General features: G+C 33.8%; 3 protein-coding genes across 9 annotated transcripts; 1 reads left to right on the top strand and 2 right to left on the bottom strand.

The window, feature by feature from the left end:
* The first annotated feature begins 2,673 nt into the window (after positions 1-2,673).
* On the top strand, positions 2,674-11,301 carry LOC118038033 (E3 ubiquitin-protein ligase SPL2). 7 transcript variants are annotated; one of them, XM_035044299.2, is made up of 11 exons: positions 2,674-2,969; positions 3,048-3,105; positions 3,669-3,798; positions 4,879-4,991; positions 5,977-6,524; positions 7,111-7,659; positions 8,060-8,161; positions 8,323-8,493; positions 8,666-8,787; positions 8,922-9,041; positions 10,690-11,301. In XM_035044299.2, the coding sequence occupies exons 6-11, from the start codon at positions 7,288-7,290 to the stop codon at positions 10,976-10,978; spliced, it is 1,176 nt and encodes a 391-aa protein (XP_034900190.1). In that variant the 5' UTR covers positions 2,674-2,969; positions 3,048-3,105; positions 3,669-3,798; positions 4,879-4,991; positions 5,977-6,524; positions 7,111-7,287; the 3' UTR covers positions 10,979-11,301. The 7 variants fall into 7 exon arrangements, with proteins under 7 accessions (XP_034900190.1, XP_034900187.1, XP_034900181.1 ...); XM_035044296.2 differs by having other exon boundaries at positions 4,879-6,524; XM_035044290.2 differs by having other exon boundaries at positions 4,650-6,524.
* A 441-nt stretch (positions 11,302-11,742) lies between these two features.
* LOC118038032 (protein NODULATION SIGNALING PATHWAY 1) lies at positions 11,743-13,683 on the bottom strand. The gene has a single exon (XM_035044289.2). It carries the CDS (start codon positions 13,621-13,623, stop codon positions 11,941-11,943), a length of 1,683 nt encoding a protein of 560 aa, XP_034900180.1. The 5' UTR covers positions 13,624-13,683; the 3' UTR covers positions 11,743-11,940.
* Positions 13,684-17,052: 3,369 nt separating this feature from the next.
* Positions 17,053-17,895, bottom strand: LOC118038031 (auxin-binding protein ABP19a). Its single transcript, XM_035044288.2, has one exon. It carries the CDS (start codon positions 17,803-17,805, stop codon positions 17,173-17,175), a length of 633 nt encoding a protein of 210 aa, XP_034900179.1. The 5' UTR covers positions 17,806-17,895; the 3' UTR covers positions 17,053-17,172.
* Positions 17,896-22,081: the final 4,186 nt, after the last annotated feature.

Raw genomic sequence — 22,081 nt, 5'->3', positions numbered from 1 at the left:
TGGTGAGACTCAAGTAACTATTGATTTCCTGTCAAGGTTGGTTTTTCTCTTGTAGAAGAACCAATGGGCTAATCCCAGTTGAACCGTTGGATTTAAAGGAAGGAGAAGATGAGAAACACAAGGAATCAATGTGGAAAGCTTCTAATTTGATGACAAAAGTAATAGAAAAGATAGACAGCCGTCCGAAAAGTGAAAAACAGCTACATAACATGAAGCAAGGTATCTCTCAAATGGGGTGTACTTCAATGGGGTGTACTTTAACTGATTATATTCTAGGTTTGTTCCTTACATATTATTAATTCGAGTTTCATAAACTTTAGAATTACTAAAAGCTTATATATTTGTTAATTTCAGGGTCTATAAAATTAGTCAAGATACGTACAAACTAGCCAGAATATCCACGTGAATAAAAAATAAAATAGTCAATTATGTGTTCATATGTAACATGAAGGAAAAAAGCAATAAAGAGCTATAAGCATCTATTTTCCTGGGGAAGCAGTAGCTTGGTGCTTGAGAAATTACATCTTCCCGATCCAACAAGCACAAAACTGATGGCTTATCTCTCGTTTATTGCTAGCTAGAGAGATACCTTGTCTAAAATTGCAAAGCAAGGATTAGTTGATTCTGGATGCTATATACCTTGAGTGACGGTTCCAGAAATGAGAATGGATGCGCTCAATACATTTTGAAACGTTTTGCTGAAGCGACAATTTATTCGCTGGTAGATTCAAGGCTGAAAATTAATTCTACCACGAGATGTAAAGTTTGCATCTTAAGGGAAATGTTAGGTGAGGCAGTACATGGGTTTGCCTAAACCAGACCAGATGTACTCTTGGAAAATGATAGAGTGGACAAAATTATTTTGTTTGTGTATTTTTGGATAGTATAAAAATTAATTTTTGTAATGTTAAAGGTTATTTTATTGGATAAATTTTTGTTTTACTAAAAAGGTATGACAAGTTTATCCAATACTCTACACTAGGATTAATTTAGCTGATCCGAGTGATCGTAAAGATAAAAATAGTTATTATTATAGTTTTAAAAACCAACTCGAGGATCGATCCGAGACCAAGCCTAAATTATGAGTCGGGTTGACCATGACTCGGGTTGACCATGACTCGGGTCAGCATAAGGATAAAACTAATTATAATTGTAGTTTTAAAACCTGACTCGAGGGATGATCCAGGGCCATGCTCGGGTCATTAGTCAAGTTGATCAATGATCAAGTTTAACTCTAGGATAAAAATTGTTATTATTATAGTTTTAAAACCCAACATAGGGATATATTCGGGGATAGGCTTGATCAATTAGGCTTGGTTCATGGATCGAGTTGATTATTAACTTGAGTCAACATAAGAATAAAAATGATTATTATCATAGTTTTAAAATCTAACTTCAGGATTGACCTAGAATAAGGCTCGAGTCATGAGTTGGGAGAGGTAACATGAGTTGACTTAAATTTTTTTTTTAAAAAGCAAAGCAACAATAGTTTGAACAAAAAACATATATAAAAAATTAATGATCTTGGGTTGATCGGGTTGCAGAATGACCTTAGTTTTTGACCAGGTCAAGTTAGATTAATCCTAGACTGGCACAAACCTCGTGTTTGGCCGAGTCCCGTCTAGTGTCTATCAAACAAAAAATAAATTTTTTTTTTAGTTCAATCCAAAGCATACCAAACACAAACTTAGCCTTACTTGTTGGGCCATGCACACAAATTTTTTTTTTAGTTCAATCCAAAGCATACCAAACACAAACTTAGCCTTACTTGTTGGGCCATGCACACAAGCCTGATGTGTTATTTGTCTAAATTTTAAAAAAATAAAAAGAGTCACATATATAAGCCTGGCCTGGCATACAAGGTCATATACTAACGTATTTTTTGCTTTGTGTTTTTTTTAAGATATTGTCTTCTCTTGATATTAAAAAAAAATATATCATTTTTTTTTGATACTCATACCAGGTTCGTATTCGCATCTTAAGTTGTTTTTGAACATGTCTACTCAATTAGATTATATTGGTTGAATTTTTATATGGTTTAACTTGATATTCAAGTTAAATAAGAAATTGGTTTAGAAAACTTGAAGACTTAATCATTAAGCTGAGTCTAATAACATTACTAAAAACTTATGCTTCAACACTCCTCGAGCATTATACTATTCTTTAATTTTTTTAATATACTCACATAAAAATTATTATAATGTTATTTTTGTTAATAATTAAAACTTGTTTTTAGAATGATGAAAAATAACTAAATTTTTTTTTTGGTGAAAACATTGCAAAAAGCATTGAGCACATTTATGGGGCAAAAGGGTTTGATGTGTGTGTATATATATTTTCTAATTTTTTTAGTATGTTTTGTAATTGTTTTTTATTTTAATAAATAAATTATTTTAAACAAAAAGTAAGATTTTTTTTGGTTAAAATTAAAGATTTTAATAAGAAAAGAAAAAATTATACTAGTAAATTAATTCATTTTAATGGAATTTAAATGATTAATTTTCTTAAAAATATTTAATTTTAATCTATATTATATTATAAAATCTAATTTTCGTATATTTTTTATCTTAACAATTTAATTTTTAATCAGTATTAAAATTTCTTTTTAATGATTATTATTACATATAATTTTTTAATTTATTTTATTAAATAAATATATCAAATTAGAAAGGAATGAGAATTTGATGGGAAGAGGGGAAAGACGGGAGGTCAGTTCAGGAATCAAGGGATGGATAATGAGGAAGGAAAAGAGATTGGAGAAATGGGTGTTCGGGGAAAGGATAAGGTGAAGTTTGTTAAAAATGAAGAAAAAAGGTGAAGGAGACAAGGAAAGTGAAAGGTTTGCTGGAAAGAAGGAAACTAAATTGAGAAATGAAGAGGTGAAGAGTAAGGAAAGGAAGGAGAATGGTTATGAATTAGAAGGGGATGGAGGCCTATCCAAGAATAGGCCGAGGAGAACTGATAAAAAGGTAAACTATGCTCAGATTCATGTTGCATTCTAACTCAATTTTTTGTTGTTGCTTTAAGCAGTTTTGACCTTTTTCCAGGGTCTATTGAGGGTTTTGGATCCTCTTTTACCCTCTGCTCATCTGTGTTGTCTACCAGGTTCGAATGATTATCTTCGTATGCTTCGCCTTCCAGTGTTTTTTTCTATTGGCTTTCTATGTTATTTGGTTGTTTGCTTTCTCTTGCCCTGCTTCTGGATTGTTTCTGCTGTTTTGCTTGTTCTCTTCTTCTTTTTTGCTTTGCAAGGGGTTAATTTTTGTTGTTCATGTTTGTTCAAGATTCCGGGCATTGTTTTTTTTCCTGAACACCTTTGATTTTTATTTTTTTTTCTCTTTATTCGATGTTGCTCTAGCCTAGTCATTGGGTATTCCCATGCTATTTCATTGTGGTCTGTTGTTTGGTTATTCAATATTGTGGTGAAGCCTGCTCGTTTGTTAGGCTAGCCAGTAGTGTTTATGTCATTTTTTTAGGAAGGAAATGCTTTGTGGGGGTTCGAGATCCTGTGATGGCATGATTTAATGTTTGATGGGGGAGAGGTTCAATCTCTACCCTAGGACGTTCTTCGATGGTTCTTCTTTTGTATACATGATTCATTTGTGTTAGTATCTTGGGGTTTTACCTTCGTTGCCTGATGCCTGGAGCTTTTTTGACTTGCTTTGTAGGTCTGATGTAGCGTCTTTGATTTTGGAACCTGCTCAGGCTATTTTTTGAGAGAGGTTTCGTGTGCAGGGCTATGCTCTTTGCTTGGGCAGTGAGGTTTTGGTCGTTTTTTTTCCTCCCTTGTTCAAAAAGGTGCAGAATCATCTCTTTCTCTTATTTGGGTATGACAATCATATTTGGACACGAGAGCTACTTTGTAACAAGCACATGACATTGTTAAACAAAGACCTGCTGCTATCTGCCAAAAAAAATTATAAAGCTAGCAAAGAGACTGGCTCTGGCAAGAAAAGTTTTTTGTAAAGGCCATATAGTTCTGTTGTTGGGCCAATTTGCTTTTGTAAAGATCATGCTGGGTATGGATTTGACCTTTGATTGTGGATTTTCTAAGATCCTCATATTACATGATGAAATCATTCAGTTTGTCTATTGGTCTTTCATGGAAAATATTCATCATTATAATTTTTTTCTTTACTTGATTTTGTTATCTTCATTGCCAAGCTTCTTGCACTCTTTTTTTGGTGATTTCCCCCTTGGACATTTATTCATATACAATTAAAAGTATAAACAGCTTCATCAATTTAGAATTGTTTATTCTTTAGTCGTTATTTTACTTCCAATTCTATACTTACAATAGCTTACAATAGCTTTGTCGCATTTGATTCTCATTATTCCTCTGGGTTTCATAACTACGTTAAATGATTTTTTTCCACTTACAATAGCTTTGTCGGTTGCTGTTTTTTAGAAAATAACAGATTAATTAGTCAGTTTATTGTTCTTTTTTATTACTGATTTTCTCTCTAGCTTGTTAACTTGCACAATGTTTTTCAACAAATACAAGTGTATTTGACTAGATTTATACTCTTTTTTTCCCCTTTTCCGTCCAAGTTTTGTTTGTATACATGGTTACTTGGTGTATTGAAATACATGCGTAGGTTGTTGAAAAGGTCTTCCTTTATACATTAGCTAATGATTTACCATTGCAGCACATGCTGGCAGCTCATCTTCTTCTTTGCACCCTACCATGCTAAAAGAAGCTAGCTCTTTAGATTCAAAGAGAATGCTAGACTTTGCTATTGACCCATTCGATACAAGGCGTACATGGTTTCGCTTATTTGCAGACAACACCTTTTTGTACCGTAATATTTGCATTTTGATTTCTCTACCTAACACATTGTTTTGCCCAACAACAAACTTCCTCATGGTGAAATCAAGGATGCTATTCAAACTCCAGTAGAGACTGAACAACCTACCTCTTCTCCTGGATCCCCTGATGAATCAAGGCTGGTCACCAAGAAACAAAAACATTCTGCAGCAGCTCTATAAAGGTTTTTCTATACACTTTATCCTATTTTTATCTAATTTTTCATCAAATAACATTGTTTTTGTCATGGCTGCCCATGCGCACACTCTTTTTTGTTACCATTGATTCATTCCACTGTTGTTGTCATGACTGCTCATGCACATAGTCTACTGACGTTTAGTCATTCCTATTTTGAAATGATGATTGCTATGATGAATATGACCGCAGACATTACGACTCTTAGAAAAACACATAGCTATAGTTTCATAAACATATTTTTTCACCATCAACCAGTTAGGTATGCAATGATAGACAAGTTGCTGACCTTTCTTTCCTGTTAATTAGTCACTGTAGTGGTCCTTTAGACAGAAAATAAAATAAAATCAACAGGGTTCCCCATGTTGATCCTTCAACATGTTAACGATCCTCCAGTTGATGTTGATTTTAGGTTAGATGATGTATGTTTAAACTTGATTAAATATCTGTCAGAAGGATAAAAAGAAAAAGAAAACTTGCCTTGATTTTCATTTTTGCCTACTTGATGTCTGTTGAAATCATTATGATCATAAAAAGGACCCAGATTTAGATGGCATGATTTGTGAAAAAAAAATAAAAATGACTGAACATTCTGAACAGAAAATAAAAAACATAAGAATTGTTATATGATGATGATAATAACAAATAGTTTAATGTTGTTGTTTCCCCTGGAAATGACAGCATCATCTAGAGTAAGCTTTTATCCTGGTGAGAAAAAAGTGTCGGTAATGCACTAAAAAAATGTATCAGTTGCAGCAACAAATTAAATTGTATTATTCTTTTTGCTCATGTAGACTAGACACTTTGATTTTTCCTTGATGTAGACTCCAATAAAAAAGAGGTCTTCCTTGCTTTTAGAGCATCCTCATTGTTGTTCTCTGACTAAGCTCCTTAGCTAAATAGCTAGCAAATACATGTTTTACCCGCAGCATTGATGCTCTCCAAAGGGCTCTTTACTTTGGCTTTGTCTACAGTACTCGCTCCCTGTAGCACTCTCTGGTTGTGGAGCTGCACAGAGGGAATGAAGAAGTGATTCGCGGGTTCTGGCGACTCTCGCCTAGAATGTAACTTCTCAGCTTCTGATGCTAACAAAATCCCTTGAACCACAGATTTGAAAGCACGTCCAGCAGTTGAACCAACACAGACCAAGAACCCAAATAAATGAAACAAATGCTCACTATTACTAGCCAAAACAATCCCAAAAACCACTGGCAAAGGTGCACAGTAAACCTCAGCAAGTTCTTTGTTGCAAGTTATCAAGAAAGCAAAAATAGCAGTAAAAAATGGTGTGGTTGCCCCCAATAGCTTGATTAAAAGACACAGGCAAGTACCTTAATGAAGTATGTCAAGAACGTGGTCATTGGTGGTGGTTGACACGGTGGTGCCATCCATTATTCTTGAGTTGCCGATTCTCCTTGCCGCCCATGTTTGTGCCTCCACCATCCTCAATGATCTGGCTTGGTTGTTGGTATTGAATCCCAGACCCACCAACCAGAGCATCACTGTTGAATCTTCTTAAGAGGTACAGGCGTACAGCTGTGTTGTTGCTATTTCTAGCCAATATTTACTTTATAAAGAGGTCAAATATTCGTCAACAGAGAAGAAGACGAGGAAAAAGAAGAAGAAAGCATCGTTTTTCTTGAAGCAGACTGTGAAGTGAAAATAGGGATTTACCTGGCAAGGCATTAACAAGCGAAGGAGAAATATAAACATGAATTTTCATCTTTTACATGATTTGAATATCAAAAGATAATAATAAAATACTGTATATTTCAGAAAACATGAATGTAAAATGGTTTTTCAGCTAAAATCTAGCTAAAATACAAAGAGCATGGATGTTATTGCCCTTAGTTTAAAGAAATATTCATGGAAGGGAAAGAAATATCAACTAATTCAACTATTTTTTTTTTATAAAAAATAATTCAATAAGAAAAAAAATAAAAAATAAGACAGAAATAACATGTTTTAATGGGCGGTAACAACTAAAAAAATAAATAAGGATAAATATTATTTAAAAATATTAAATTATACCAAAAATACTAAATGCGCTACAGAGAACATTTTGTAATTGGAGTGGTTTATTTTATTTATTTATTTATTATTGCCAGGCCGCTTTAGCAAAACTTTGCTGGGAGAGTGCTTTATTTAAAATAATAATAATAATAACAACAACAACATTTCCACCTGCTCCCCAATTCTCTATGTGCCCCTCTGCCACCACCAGAACGACGAAGTGGAGAAACACGAACAACTAGGTACTAAACCCCAAAAAAGAGAAGAAAAAAATGGCATCACGTGCCCATGAGCAAGCACTGGCCGCCATGCTATCCCATCTTGCTCTCTCCTTCGACGGAGCAATTCTTGGCGCGGCTCTTGCCTACGCCGCTGTACGTTCATTTCTTAATTTTACAGCAAACTCCAAATCCCTTGCCAAAATCCGCAAGGCACCCACTCTCTCCGTCTCCGACCTCCGCTCGCTCCTTCAAAATCATGATCAAGACCATCAGGACCAGGAGCAGAAGCTCGTGATTGTCAGAGGACAAGTAGAGGCTAAATCAGCCGTTGATGGGTGCGGGAAGAAGAGCTCGGGGGACTCTAATGTTTTGCTTTCTCATGAGTCTGGTGACAAGGCTGTTATTCTACAAAGAACTCAAACTGTACGTATTCTTTTATTTATTTCATGGTTTTTGGTTATTTTTTGCAACCCAGAATTTGTAGGCTGCCGTGGGTTTGGTTCTTTTCTGTATAGGGAAACAAAAGAAAAAAGAAAAGAAAAGAAAATTTGAGGCGTAAATTTAACGTTTGTAAGATTCTGTGTATATTAGGGAGGTCTAGATTGTTATTGAGTCATTAGTAGATTATTTGGTCATGATGGACTAAACATTTTGCATTTGTTTTAGGGCCTTCTTCTTTTTTGTAATTGTTTAGATTAACAGAAACTGATTTGCTGGAACTGGAAGCGAAAGCCTTGGATGGGAGTCTTGTTGATTGTTTCTTGATTATTTTCCAAGTTGAAAGAAAGGCTAATGTATTTGTTTTTGGTTTATGTTTGTCTAGTGTATATACAACGAATGGAAGGGCTTTTTTGGATGGACTTCCGACCTACGATCTATCTTTGGAAGATCTTTGAAAGAACAAGAAACCACCTTTTTAAGAACGGTGAATTGTTTGAACTTGTCAATTCTCTTTACTTGGTCATTTTATGGAGATTTTTACTTCTCTTTGATTGTTCAGTGGGCTGAGTGTCTGTCAAGTGGGTTATTTGGTGGATTTGATGGGAAGGAAACACCTTATGTATTGCTTTTTTTTTTTTTTTATAGGTTCCTTTTACGCTTGTTGAAGGTGGTCAATGGCCACAGTCTGATTATGTTATCGTGAACATGGATGGATCAAGTCACCCCCTACCTCTTACGATGGTTTATCATCAGTTGCAACCCATTGTTGCTTCTCGTTATACATTCATTCAGGCGCTTTTTGGTCATGAATACCCTGTGAGTTCTAAAATTGTTAATTCTAGGTGTGCTGCTTTATCTTTCCATCAAAGACTTTAATGCATCTTTTACCCACATTGCTTTTGGTTTTGCCTTATTTATGTAAATGCATTTTCTTTGGTTTTTTGATGTCGTTGCTAGGTCTAATAGCATAATCTGTTTTGTTGTGAAGGTTGGGGTGCTTCATGAGGAGAAAATCCTTCCATTAGGGAAGTGTATCAGTGCTGTTGGCATATGCAATTTTAAAGATGGAATTCCAGAGATAAAATCTTGCAAAGAACTTCCCTATTTTCTGTAAGTGACTCAGTTTGGAACACAGCCTGTTGGGTTTTGTAGTTAGACATGCTAAACCTTAACAATCATGATCTACATCTTCCCCTTGCATATGGGCATTGTCAATGAAACAACTTTTTTCTGGGTTGTTGCAGGGCTGACATGACCAAAGATGAAATGGTGGCAGATCTTGCCTTCAAGGCGAAAATACTGCTATGGAGTGGTATTGTTCTTGGTTCACTTTCTATTGGAGTCCTTGGCTTTGCTGTCATGAGGTATAGTATTTTCTTCCAAAGAGTTCGTCCCTGTCCATATATTTTCACTTGGATTTCTATTAGCCACTTGACAATAGGGAAAAAATCTGATCATTAGAGCTGAATTATGAAACCAAAGAAACAATCAATTAATTAACAGAAACAAAACCTTGAGGGGAAAGTACTGTAGCAATGAATAGTTCTTTTCCCCACTTTGTCCCTGTAGAAAAGCCACTAACCTATAAATTGAGGCGAGGGGTAATTTGGTCTTTTATAGGGACACATTAGTTATTGGGACATTGATTAGGGGTAAAACTGACTTCTTTTATGAACAATACAATGGCTTAATTAGCCTTACAACCAAAAAAACATTAACTTGCATCCAGGGGTCTTGTAGACATTTTCTTTTTTTCTTGGCACAATTAACTTACTAAACTACCATAGGAAGAAACAAAAATAAAGCTTCCTTACAAGGTCTTTTTTTTTTTTTTTTTTTTTTGCTGTTATCAAGTTGATTTATGGAGAATTTGGTCTTTCATAAATATAAAATATTAATAAAAAAAAGAAAAGTGGTTGGCCAAAGTATGAGAGTGTCCTACCATTTATATTTCATAACCAATTTAGTCCTTATTTTTTTATTGCTATATATATATATATATATTTTTTTTTTTTTTCTTCAATTTCTTCCCTAATCGTTAGGTTTCGTTTGATTTTTATAACAAATTTAGTCATTATTTTTTTGATATTATTTAATCCTTTTACTAATTAAATTTTGTTTCAATTTCATTTTTCATCATTTGATTTAATTTTTTTTCATATCGAATTGGACTCATTCTTTTTACTAATGTTTATTTAGTTTTGGAATTTTTTTTATTGTATTTTTTTTTTCAATTTCATCTCTCAATATTTTTCTTATTGAGCAACGGGTTTTGAAAGTTGACACAAATTGACTTTGATATTTTTTTCTTCCTTTTATAATTTTCTTTTCTTCATTCAATATTTGATTTTTTTTTTCCTTCCTTTTACATTTTTTTCATTGAGAATTTTACTTTGTTGTTTTTTTGGGTTTGCTTTCTACGCGGTCAGTCCCTGACTTGTGACCACGCTCACGAGTTTTGAAGGGTAACACTAGTTGACTTTGATTTTTTCATCTTTTTTAATTTTTTTTTCAGATTCATCCTTCAATATTTTTTTTTAGAGTTGTTATTCGTGCTTTTTTTTTTTCCCGCTTTTCTTTCTATGGGGTTATCCCAATCATGCATCCATGGTTTTTTTTAGTTTCATCATTTAATAATGAGTTGTTTTATAGTTGAGCTTTATTGTTTGATTTAGTTCGCTTTTGTTAAGACTTTTTCTTACCTTTCATTCTCATAGATAATCGGCTGATTAAAAATATTATAAGAAACTTAGTTATTGAACACAACTTAGTACATGGTCTGTGTTACGAGATCAAATATCTTAATCTTAGTTATTTTTCGATCAAATATTGATTTAATTAGTTAGATAAGTATATGTGCATTTCGATTTATGATTAAAAAACATTTTTAAATAAAAAATGCATTGAAAAACCTGCATATTCATTTTTTTCCTGAAAAACAAATCGACCCATGGCAAGTTTCTAGCTATCACATGTAGTTCTTCATAATCATTAAGAACAATATGTCTTTAGGAACTGGAATAAATGGAAAGCGTGGAGGCAAAGACACTCGCAGCAGCCAAGCCACACTACCAGTGATGAAGATGTCTCTCAAATTGATGACGAGGAGGATGCTGGAGATGTGCCTGAGGGGCAGTTGTGTGTGATCTGCTTGATGAGGAGAAGACGGTCTGCCTTCATTCCGTGTGGGCATCTTGCATGTTGTCATACCTGTGCCATATCAGTTGAAAGTGAGGTATCACCCAAATGCCCTCTCTGTAGGCAGCCAGTTCGAAATTCTATCAGGATTTTTGAATGTTGAGGGACAGAGAATTACTGTTTTTTAACAAAATGCTGTATTAGGGGTATATCAATGGTAGATAAGGTTAGCTCAATTAATTAGCATTTCACGGAAGGGTGCGCAGTCTAATATTGCTTGCTTTTAAACATCCCAACAAGGCTGATAATATTACACGGGGAAAAGCCCAAGATGACTTGTAAAAAAACAAAAAACCCTGAAGACCTACCATTTTATGCTGATGAGCTCTAATGACAAGGGTGCGTGGTCTTAATGTGTTTGGAACAAGTCTTCTCTGTGTACTGCGAGGTGATTTAAATATGTTTGTCTTGCTGATTATTGTACAAGATGCAATGCTTTTTTGTTTTCTATACTGTTGTTTGTTGGGTTTGGGAGGGTCTTTGCTGTCTTCTCATCGAATTCTCATCGTTCTCAATTTGTCATCAGCAAGACATTCTTCTTTTTGTCTAGCCAAATGTTTCTTCTGCTGTAGAACTGTTCTGTTGTGACTTTTGACCTGTTATTGTTTGCTTTGGCCAAACGCGCTCCCCTTGGAAGATCAAAATCAGCCATCTCGATCAGGAAAAAACAGTCGAGAACCAATTGACTGGTCCGTACCTCATTCTCCATCTATTATGGGAGGAAGGTCGAGATTGGATTGGAGTGGAATTTGTCAGTGTTTTACAAGAAAAACAAGAAAGGAAGATGAGAGAAGTCTAAGAAGCATGGAATTATAATTTCAAATAGGTTCCATAATCGCTGATTTTTAACTTCAATGGACATTTCATGTGCGTACTGGTTAAGTTGGCGTTGGTTTGCCCAGAAGAAGCAAATGGTTTTAGCTGCACTTACGTAATACATAAACACAGGACTGCACCACCAGCCTCTGACATAGAGTTTTATTATATTCGTTAAATTTACGAAATGAAAAATAAAAAAACGGAACATTTACATGAAGAAGATGAGCAAAAGTACTTGCAATGTTTTTAACTGTCACGTCCTTTCATATCCAATTTCCATAATGAACAGAAAGAAACAGGTTGCCCTTTCCACCATAGCCCCACGTACCCATCTTTCCCTTCCGTTCTCATCTCCCAGTTACCATCATACTTCCTCAACAGTGCACGAGCTCCGTCAATGGCATCTTCTCCAAACATCTCGCCTACAAATCCCACTCCTTCCATCCTCTCGCACCATTTATCTATCCCTTCATTCATTTCTCCACGATTTGTCAAGGCCTTTGACCCCTCTCCTTCCATCATCCGTCTTTCTTCACTCTCTCGCCCTTTGAAAGCTGAGCTTGTTGAGTCCAAAAACCTCCATAAATACTCTACTCTCCGTGAGAATCCTGTTGCAAAATCCCCACAACTGTTGCAGCTACAATCCATATTGTTTTCGTTGAGTATCACGCCTTTTGGCTCCAACCTTCTCAAAACTCTCAAGAACTCAGTTCTTTCATCTGGTGTGTTGTGGTTTAAATGATGGAGTCTGAATTGCGCACAGACTATTAAGGCTTCTTCAGGTTTGGCGTCTATTATTCTTCCACTAAGTTTTTGTAATGGGTAGCCATCAAGTCTCTTGATTTCCAAATTGATGTTCATGAACTTAGCAAAACCAAGTAGTCTTGAGGGAAAATTGTCTCCTGGCGGACCTATTGAAAAGGGGGGCTCAGTGCTTTGATCATTTTCAGTGGTGGCAGTGATGACTGTGATGCGTACTAGAGGAGGAGGTCCTCCAGGCCGGCGAGTCAAGGCCTCAAGAAGTGTAGGCCACTGCACACCATGGGAGACCCCAATATCAAGAATATGAAGGATTCGCGTGGGATCTTGTTCTTGTCCAAGAACTTGAAGGATAGAGGCATTTGCAATGTTATTAGGGAAGGCAAACCAAGGACTGACCTCGTAGAATTTGAGTAAAGCTTTTTGAAAGAGCTTTGGCTCAGTAGAAGCGAAAGTAACGGTTCCTATGGATGCCGAGGACAAAGTTGACGAGGATGATAGGTGATGTGTGAGCGCTCGAAGACCATGAGCTGCTAGCCGGTGGTTAGCATCGCCAGTTGGGGAGGCTAGCTCATGGAGCACATAGAGAAGGTGTTGTACGCGTGACAAGTTTCCGGTAGTAATAGCAGCTGCACAGGGGTTAAGTAACTGTTCTGCCCATCTTCCTTCCTTCTTGTTACCGTTATTTGAGTTATTACATGTGCTCTTGTTGGTGCTCTTCTTGTTTCCATTTGATTTTTTCACTGCCACCACTTCTCCAACTACTGCTTCACCATCTTGCTCTTCCTTGTTTATCCGATGATTCAGATTCCTTCTCTGATTATGATTACGGGATGTTTTGGGAACGGGGTCTTCAGGATCTTTCCGTTTCTTGTTTGAAGTGGACGTTGGTGGATGATTAGATATGGTGGGATTATTCGGTGATATTAGGCTAGTTGTATTGATATTTGTGGTGGTGCTTGTGGCTGTGCTGCTGCTGAGACTGGTGTTGGTGTTGGTGTTGGCTAGATCCTGGCAAATCTCTTCTGCTTGCTCCCACCATTGATAGGGATTGATGTCGGCTGCGTTGTACGGATCATCCAAGAAAGATGGTAGGAATGACACGGAATCCTCTAGCCAATCCAATATGGGATCTGATGCCTGGTTTGGCTCTGATCCTTCAATGGTCATTTTCTGCTCGACACAGAACGGAAAAGGTGTATGGAGGAGAGGACAGAGCTCGTAGACTTGATTTCTTCAACAATGTGCTTAAAATAATGCGATGCGATAGCAATATTTTTTGGAAGGAGACGGTAGGGAGCATAAACTATTACGGATGGTGCGCTGTTCCTTTGGAGGATGTGATGTTTTATTTAAGGCTACAGCCTGCAGGAGACAGAGATCGGAGAACGTAAACTCTTGTTTTGTTTTTGTTATTAACTTATTCTCTTGTTAAGTCATGGTTGTTGAGATCCATGCACCAATGAGGTTTGGAGAAGCAGCTTGGGGAATTGCGATTGGTGTTGACTATTTGGGTTCTTAAGAGACGGCAAACTCTGTCTTTGCTAATTTAAAATCTCAACTTTATGTTTCGTTCTGTTTTGTACCATTGTTGCTTCGAGTTTGTTCAGAGCAATCTTGCTGTAGGCTTGAGCCCAAAGTAGAATCAATTCTCAGTTTGACTCTTCCAATGTTGTTTTCAGGTAAAAATAGCAACTTTCACCTGCTGTCTGTAACCAAGTCCTTTCTTTTTACCTCTTCTTTTCGTTTTTTGCATTAAATCTGCGAGGCAGCTAAGAAAAATACTGTGGAAACAACTGCAAAATCTTAAATCAGCTCACAAACAGAGAAATATAAAAGATTAGCGCAATCAATTACAGAAGAATACATACAGAATTTACATAATTCGGATGTGGGACTTCCTCGTGTTGTGAATCTTGTGATTAATTTGCATCTCTGTAAAAATATGACGTTCCAGAACCTTGCTCTTTTATGAGTTGCACTAATCAGGAATGCTCGAAATCCGTGCAGCCAATTTCTATTTCATGGCTATAAACACAGTTAAAAGGTAGCGATGAGAACAAAATTTCAAAGTTTTTGGAGTTCATCATCATGTGTGTAACCCCATCATCCTACTCCTAGAATATTGTTAAGAATCTAAGTTTAACAGTGCTGCATAAGATAATCATCAGCATGGAGCTCAGGATTTTTGTTTTCTGATGTGTTAATTCTGTACTGGACATTACTTTCGCTGTTTCTTTTGTAAAATTTAAAACCAAACACGTCACCTGAAGGCGATAGAGTCTCTATCGCATGTTATATATGCATCAATAATTTTTTTATATTTTTATTTATTAAATGAGAAGATTGTTTCAAAAAAACATAAATATAACAAATAAACAAAAAACAAATTGATAGGAAAAAAATAGTTTATGGGTGACAGTTTATCCTTTTTTGTTTTTCAAGGGTGTTTTCATCATTTGACCGTACAAATAAGAATAAAAGATAAAAATGACCTTAGATGGCAACTCAATACTTTTTTTTATTTTTAAGGATAATTCACTAATTCTACTATGTTAAAAAAAGTAAAAAGACTTAATTGTTGTTTATTCAATTTTATAAGGATTAATGAACCATATACAAAAAGACCATATTATCCTCAAATGCAAGTTCATTGATTTTTTTTTTCTAAGAAAATAGAATCAAAACACTATAGGGATGGGTAGTGAACCAAGTCTATGGCCTCAATGTTTTTGTTTTTCATTTTAGCTGTTTTTTATTTACTTTTAAGTTAATTATAGGTAAATAAAGTTGAGTTTTCAAACTAAGGTTATAATACTAAATTATAGAAAAATAGGTAGAGAAAACTCAAATATTTTTTAAAAAGTCTGAAATTGAATAATGTGATTAAAAAAATAACATATTAACTATTTTATATTTATATAAGGGTTAAAGCTAAACTAACAAAAAAAAAATAAAAAAGATTAGTAAAAGTGAATTAAAATATAAAGTTAACTAGGAAAAATACTTAAAATAGAAAAAAAAAAAAAAATTGGTCTAAATTTAATGACTTTTCAAATCTTGACTATTTATAACAATTGACCCCTAATTTTATTTGATAAATATATTTTAAGTTTAATGTAATAGTATGGTTTTATCATACAATATGTTTGACGGTCTTAGCTTCTTAACAAAATTTATCTTATTTATATAATTTGTAAATATATCCACAATGTTAAATAATTTTTTCCAAAAGTTTTTAGCAGAGAGAAGCCTTACGAGTATTTTGTTCATGAGATCGTTGAATTAGGGCATCCACTTAAGAAAGGGGGAATTAATATATTCAGTGCTTTATAAAAGCTAGCCCATTGTCCCCCGACCCAAATCACAATCACTCCTCAAGCTCAAGAATTTACATATCTTTTTTTTTTTTTTTTAAAAAAAAAGGATTTACATATCTTATAGCATATATGCTTCTTGTTCACATGCATATAGTTTTCATGTCATAAAATAGAATGGATAAGCTTATCACTGTCCGGGGACTAGTGGCCTATCCCTGGTGGCATATTAGCTCCCACAAAAATACACGAATTAATCTCAGTTGTCTTTTGGAATTTTTCATTTCCTGAAGAGCCTTGTTAGTTGATAGAATTAATTTTGAAGTCTATATCAAAGGAATTTTATGTATGCAATGTATTAATGATATGGTTATTCTTTGAATCATTTGAATTATTCTCTACACTAAAATATATATATATATATATATTATATATATATATATATATATATATTGAGAGTATTATAATATAAGTTCGAGTTCAAGGACTTACTATATGAAAGAGTTTTTTACACCATGCTTCTTCAATAATTTCTCTTATCTAAAAAGCTCTTTATGCCAGAGTTACTTTGATTTAACAGGGATTTAAGGGATTAGAGCCTATGTGTTTACCAAGAAAGAAATTTTAAAATTAAATAGATAATCAAGTGACATCCAAAGAATAAAAAAAAAAAAGAAAAAAAAAAGAGGTGCAAGATGACAGAGATTAACAAGATAATTGAGACCTTGCATTAAAAAAATTATAGAAGAAGTCAAGAGATGCTAAATGCAAGCAAACAAATCCTTGGACAAGAGAAGGCGCCGTGGTATAAAATAAATCACACACATAAAAAAAAAAAAAAAAAAAAAGGAGCTCTTCTTATAAAATAAGATAGAAAATGACCAAGAAGTTATGATAAGAAAAAGATAACGGTACTCTAATAAAAATGGACCAAAACAGAATGACTACTTGTAAAGCAAAGATTTTAGAAAGAGATATCTTGCTAGAGATTTTCTCAAAATAAAGAAGGAAGAACTAGAAAATAGTAGCTGCAATGTGATTGTACTAAGAAGAAGGAGGAGGAGGAGGAGGAAGAACAAGATATCTATGGCCACGATGTTTTTTTTTTTTTTTTTCATTTCCTGAAGAGCTTAAAAACCTGTAGAAACCTGCAGCATTATTTTCTTTTTATTCTTAGAAAGGAACATGTGTTGATTGTACTATTTATGTGAAATTGAGACTAGATTCTTGTGCTCTAAATTTGGCGACCAGAAACAATGCATTGGAGCTTTTACACTCGAGATCATAACAAAAATCCATAAAATTAACTAATGGGAAAACAATTGATGAGAACACAACCCACATAAGTCTAAACATAACACATGAGGAAATGGATTCTTAGCAAGAAACAACTTTAGCAATCCTAGCCAGTTCCACCAAGAACTTTCTTGAGCTTTTTAACTTGAGCATCATCAAGAAAAGTTGATTTCTCCAGCAGTTCTGAGGACAGGTCGTTGGCAAAGAACGCAAAATCAGTGATTTGGAGGCCAGGATCAGGGTCACTAAAGCTAACAACAGCGATTGCATTTATCCCAGCAGCATTGATTTGAAAGTGAAGCAATCCTCGTGGAAACACCATAACGTCACCCTTCTTAAGAGTCTTCACGTAAACAGTGTTGGCCGAGCTGGAAATGAATCCAGCAGTGATCTTTCCTTGCACCACGAATAAGATTTCGGATGCACCAGGGTGAGTGTGCATCGGGATAACACCAGCTGGCGCTATGTCTAGTCGAGCCATGGATAGACCGAGCCCGTTGACACCAGGAAATTGCTGTACAAAAGCTGGGGTGACAGCAGCACTGATGATATTGGTGGTGTTACCAGCAAAGCCAAGGCCAGTAAACACAAAATCATCGACTGTGACCTTTGAGGGCATTCTGCAGGCGTACCCCGCAGGGCTTCCTGCACCCTTTAGTTTTGCAACACAGAAATCAGCTGCATGAGAGGAGGAAGAAAACAGGAGAGCAAAGAGAACGGCAAAGTGAAGCATATTCATCGGGATGCTTGCTATTGGTTGCTGGAGTTTGAGTGTGTCTTCTTGATAAGTTTTGTTTGGTTTATATAGAACTCGCACACAACTGGCAATTGGGGTATGGTGGAAATCGAACGAGCTAGCTATAAGCCACAACTCTCGTGACTACGCAAAACAACAAGGAGCCTCTTTTTGTTAATAACAGTCTTCAAATAAATGTAAAAGGAGCAATCTTTTTGTTTTTAATTGGCTATTCAAACAATGTCAGGCATGAGTAATTAAGAATTTGGCATTAGAGATCACACTCTCAGCAAAAAGGCATGCATTAGATGAATAATTGCTTAAAATCAGTAGCATTTGTCAAGATAAATTTATGCTATGATACAGCCATTATTATTACACTTCAATTATATATGTATAACGTTTTGATAGAGCCATTCCTTGGGTAGAGTATAGTCTGGAGTAGAGAATCTCCTTGCTGATTTGCCAAGCAAAATGCAGCTTCTGACAGAAGTGCATCGTAGAAAGGAAGATATGATTAGGAAATCATCCAATTTTGTGGTCCAACAGCATCACATGGAGAGGAAAAGAGAGGATTCTAACAAGACAATATGACAGCTATAATCCGATATGGTCTCAATTGAATGGTAGCCATAGAAATACTGAGTGGCTAGAAGAAATCCCCTCCTGCTAAGTCTTCTATCCACCTAGAAAAAGTGGAAGACAGAACTCAGTAGAGGTAGAATGAGCTTCTGATCTACAATCTTCATGGTGAATTTACATTGCTGGGATATAGAGTACTATTACGTATAGTTAATATGAGATAGAAAATTACTCTTTATTTTAAGAATTACTGTCTGTAGATGACGCATTCGACAGGGAAATTGAGGGTGTTTCATGGTAGGAGCTTCCAATATCAGCCTGCAGCAGCGTTGCTAGCCTGTACAATTTTATGTTTATTTGTTTTTGTGTTTGAAAGATATTTTTAAAAGGTTTTAAATTTTTTTATTTTTTATTTTAAATTAATAATTTTTTAATATTTTTATATAATTTTAATGTGATGATGTTAAAAATACTTTTTTAAATTAAAAAATATATATTATTTTAATATATTTCTAAACAAAAAACCACTTTAAAAATACAATTATTAACACAACCATACACCTTTTAATATACCAATGTTTTGCACCAAAAAAAAAAAAGAAAAAAAAAAAAAAAGAAGGGTGAGTTAAAGAAATGCATCCTGATTAGTTTCCGGCCAGTTCTCTTCAGTCTTTTGTTTTTTTTTCTTTGTTTTAGTCAACAAAGTGAAGGTGGTTCCATTAAGAAAAAGGGGGTGTACAGGTCCCCTACAAAGAATAGATACATACTACAATACCTAGCCCAAAGACCACGCCAACTCAGAGATAACCAAAATCAGGGTCTTGGAGGCCCGGACAAACCACATGTCGTCTAAAACGCGTTGCTTTTTCTAGCAGCTCCATTTTTTATTTTTTATTTTGCTTTTGTTTCTTTTTTGTTACATGTTTTTTTTTTTACCCAAAATTAATTTTTTTGTCTTTGTTTTTTTTTTTAATTTCTTTTTCAAAAATTATCTTTAACTATGTAGTTTTTTTCTTTAAAACATTGTGAATTGTTATAAATATTCTCATACATTGTTTTTTTTTTCTTTTTATTATTGATTTATTCTTTTTTTTTAAATAGTTTTTGTAGATTTTATTTTATTTTTATATTAAGTTCGTTGAGAATTTAGCTTTGTAATTTTTTTTTTAAATAATATGGATTGCTACAGTGTTTCCCCACATCTTTTTTTAAAAAATTATATTTATCGAATTTATTTTTTCAATATTGAGTTGAATAATAATCTAGCTTTAGCTTTCCCTACATTTTTTTTTTATTTGTTTTTTTTTTTTTTCAAAATTGTCAATTTTTACATTTTTTTTTTTAGAATTATTTTTTGTTGATTTTATTTTTTACTATTAAGCTGGGTGAAAATTTAGTTTTTTTGTTTATTTCTTTAAAAACACTGTAGTTTTTCCCCACGTGTTTTTTTTTTCCCACTTTTGTTTTCCTTTTTTTAAAAAAAAAAATTTTTCATTTATTTTACCCAAAATTAACTTTTTTTTATAAAAAAAAATAGTCTTTGTCGTTTTTTCTTTATATTGATCTGGTTGAAAAACTTAGCTTTGTAACTTTTTTCAAAAAAAAAAAAAAAAAACACTATGGATTACTACAATATTAGCTTTTTTTTTTCTTTTTAATTTTTTTTAATGAATTTTTTTGTTTGATTTAGTTTGTTAATGTTAAATTTTTTTTTATTTAGTTATTAGATTTTCATGATACGGATCTCGAGTTTGATAGGTTGACCTGATTTGATGAGTTATATTTTTTTCATTTAGTTTAGTTTGTTAAAACTAATTTTTTTTCTATTTAATTATTAGACTTTCATACTTTCATGACACGTATCCTAGGCTTTGATGAGTTAACTTGGTTTGATGGGTTAACCTAGTTAATTCTGGGTAAACTCGTCATTTTTTTCTCTATTTAGTTATTAAACTTTCATAACTCGAATCTTAGGTTTTACGGGATTAAACCTGGCTTTAAAGGGTTAACCCAATTAATTTATTTTCTTTTTCTTTTTCTTTTTCTTCATTAGTTTTTTCCTTCCTATTGAATTTTTTTCTTTGTTTTTTTTTAATTAGTCTATTTAATTATTACACTTTTATGACACGACCTTATAGTCAGACCCACATCCAATATTCTTGGGCCCGGTGTTACAGTCAGGCTCACTTAAACTTGAGTCATACAAGTTTAATTTTATTATTAATATTATAAATATTACTCTTAGGTCAGGCGTTGCAGTCAAACCCAAGATTCTTGGGTATGGTCTTGCAGAAAACCCAAGATTTTTAAATTTTTACTTTTTTTTAATATTTTTTATACAAAAAAAATAACTTTGCGACATCACGCGGGGTATCAAAGCTAATAATTACATATATAGCGATCTTTGGGATCTCTGGGTATACAAATTGTGAAGTAGATGAGTACAAAATTTACCATCCAAGTTACTCCCGAGCGCCTTTCAAGTGCCTCCGAAACAAATATTAGCCCTTGGGGATTGTTTTAGGTCGTTTAAGTTTTGAAATCCAGTTTATTTTAATAGGTTAATTCAGGTTAATTTAGGATTCGACTTACTTTGAATTAGAATTGAAATTAAACCGGATTAAAAAAAAAATAAGAAAAAAAAAACCTAGTGTAATCCGGCGATCTGGTTGATCCAGTAAAACCCGATCAAAAAACCAAGTTACAACCCGTTGACTTTTGTTTTTTTTATTATTAAAATGATGTCATTTTGATTTTTAAAAAAAATTTGACCCAAATGACCCAGTCAAAATCTAAAACCCAAACCTTGAACCGGGTCTAAAAACTATACTTCCAAGGGTTCTAATAGATTAACTGCAAACCTCTAATTAAGTTTTTTTTCCCTTTGTTAACAGTAAGTTTTTTTGGGTTTATAATCTGATTCGAAATCCAATAAAAACTGTAAAGGAATTTTCAGACCCGAAAATTTTAATTATGCAAGAACCAGTACAAAATATTATGGTTATTAAATGAAAAAAAAAATTTATTTTCATTTCAGTATAAAATAACATAGTGGAAAAGGATTTAAAACTCACAGGAAAGTAATCATATACCCTTAGGATGGCAAAGACGTGTTTATTTAATGAGGTAACATTTCGGTGCTCTGTATTCCCCGGATTTGGCCAGGAAACTTGACTTGAACATGAGATTCAGCTGGGGCCTGAATTCGATGCTATCCCAGATTCTAGTGTAGTTATATTTTTTATCCTGTTTTACGTTATTAATTATAATTTTCATCCTTATCATTGGACTTGGATGAAGCTTTACCATGAGTTTTTAGATGCATTCCTCTACATTAATTTAAATTTTCAAATTAATCGGAGTTTGGAAATATATCATGATATAGAATAAAAAGTCTTTTTGACTTGCGAATTTTTTATTTGAAAATGATTCTTATCCTAATGATACAATGATATTTAACATGTTATTTTTTAGAGTTTTATAGTTCTAAAAAGATCTTTAATGAGCAGCAACATAGTTTGTAAATGTGATAATGATTCCTTTAATGTTCCAAAATTCTTTTCTTATAAATATTTTTTATCACATAAGGAACAAAGAGCTAGTGTTATTAACTGTAAAATGTTATAGGAGCTTTCATTTTCTATAAAGAAACTAAATGTAGCAACTATTACAAAAAATTTCATGTTTTTTAGAAGAA

Source organism: Populus alba, chromosome 3 (genome assembly GCF_005239225.2).
Source record: "Populus alba chromosome 3, ASM523922v2, whole genome shotgun sequence".
In the NCBI taxonomy this organism is placed as follows: domain Eukaryota; kingdom Viridiplantae; phylum Streptophyta; class Magnoliopsida; order Malpighiales; family Salicaceae; genus Populus; species Populus alba.
This window is presented reverse-complemented; position numbering and strand designations above follow the sequence as displayed.

Excerpts from the sequence above, each read along its gene's own strand:
- LOC118038031 (XM_035044288.2), bottom strand. The coding sequence starts at position 17,805 with ATGAATATGCTTCACTTTGCCGTTCTCTTTGCTCTCCTGTTTTCTTCC.
- LOC118038033 (XM_035044294.2), top strand. The coding sequence starts at position 7,288 with ATGGCATCACGTGCCCATGAGCAAGCACTGGCCGCCATGCTATCCCAT. Across the intron at positions 8,494-8,665 it reads TTTTTGGTCATGAATACCCT|GTTGGGGTGCTTCATGAGGA; the intron begins GTGAGTTCTAAA and ends TTTGTTGTGAAG. Across the intron at positions 8,788-8,921 it reads AAAGAACTTCCCTATTTTCT|GGCTGACATGACCAAAGATG; the intron begins GTAAGTGACTCA and ends GGGTTGTTGCAG.
- LOC118038032 (XM_035044289.2), bottom strand. The coding sequence starts at position 13,623 with ATGACCATTGAAGGATCAGAGCCAAACCAGGCATCAGATCCCATATTG.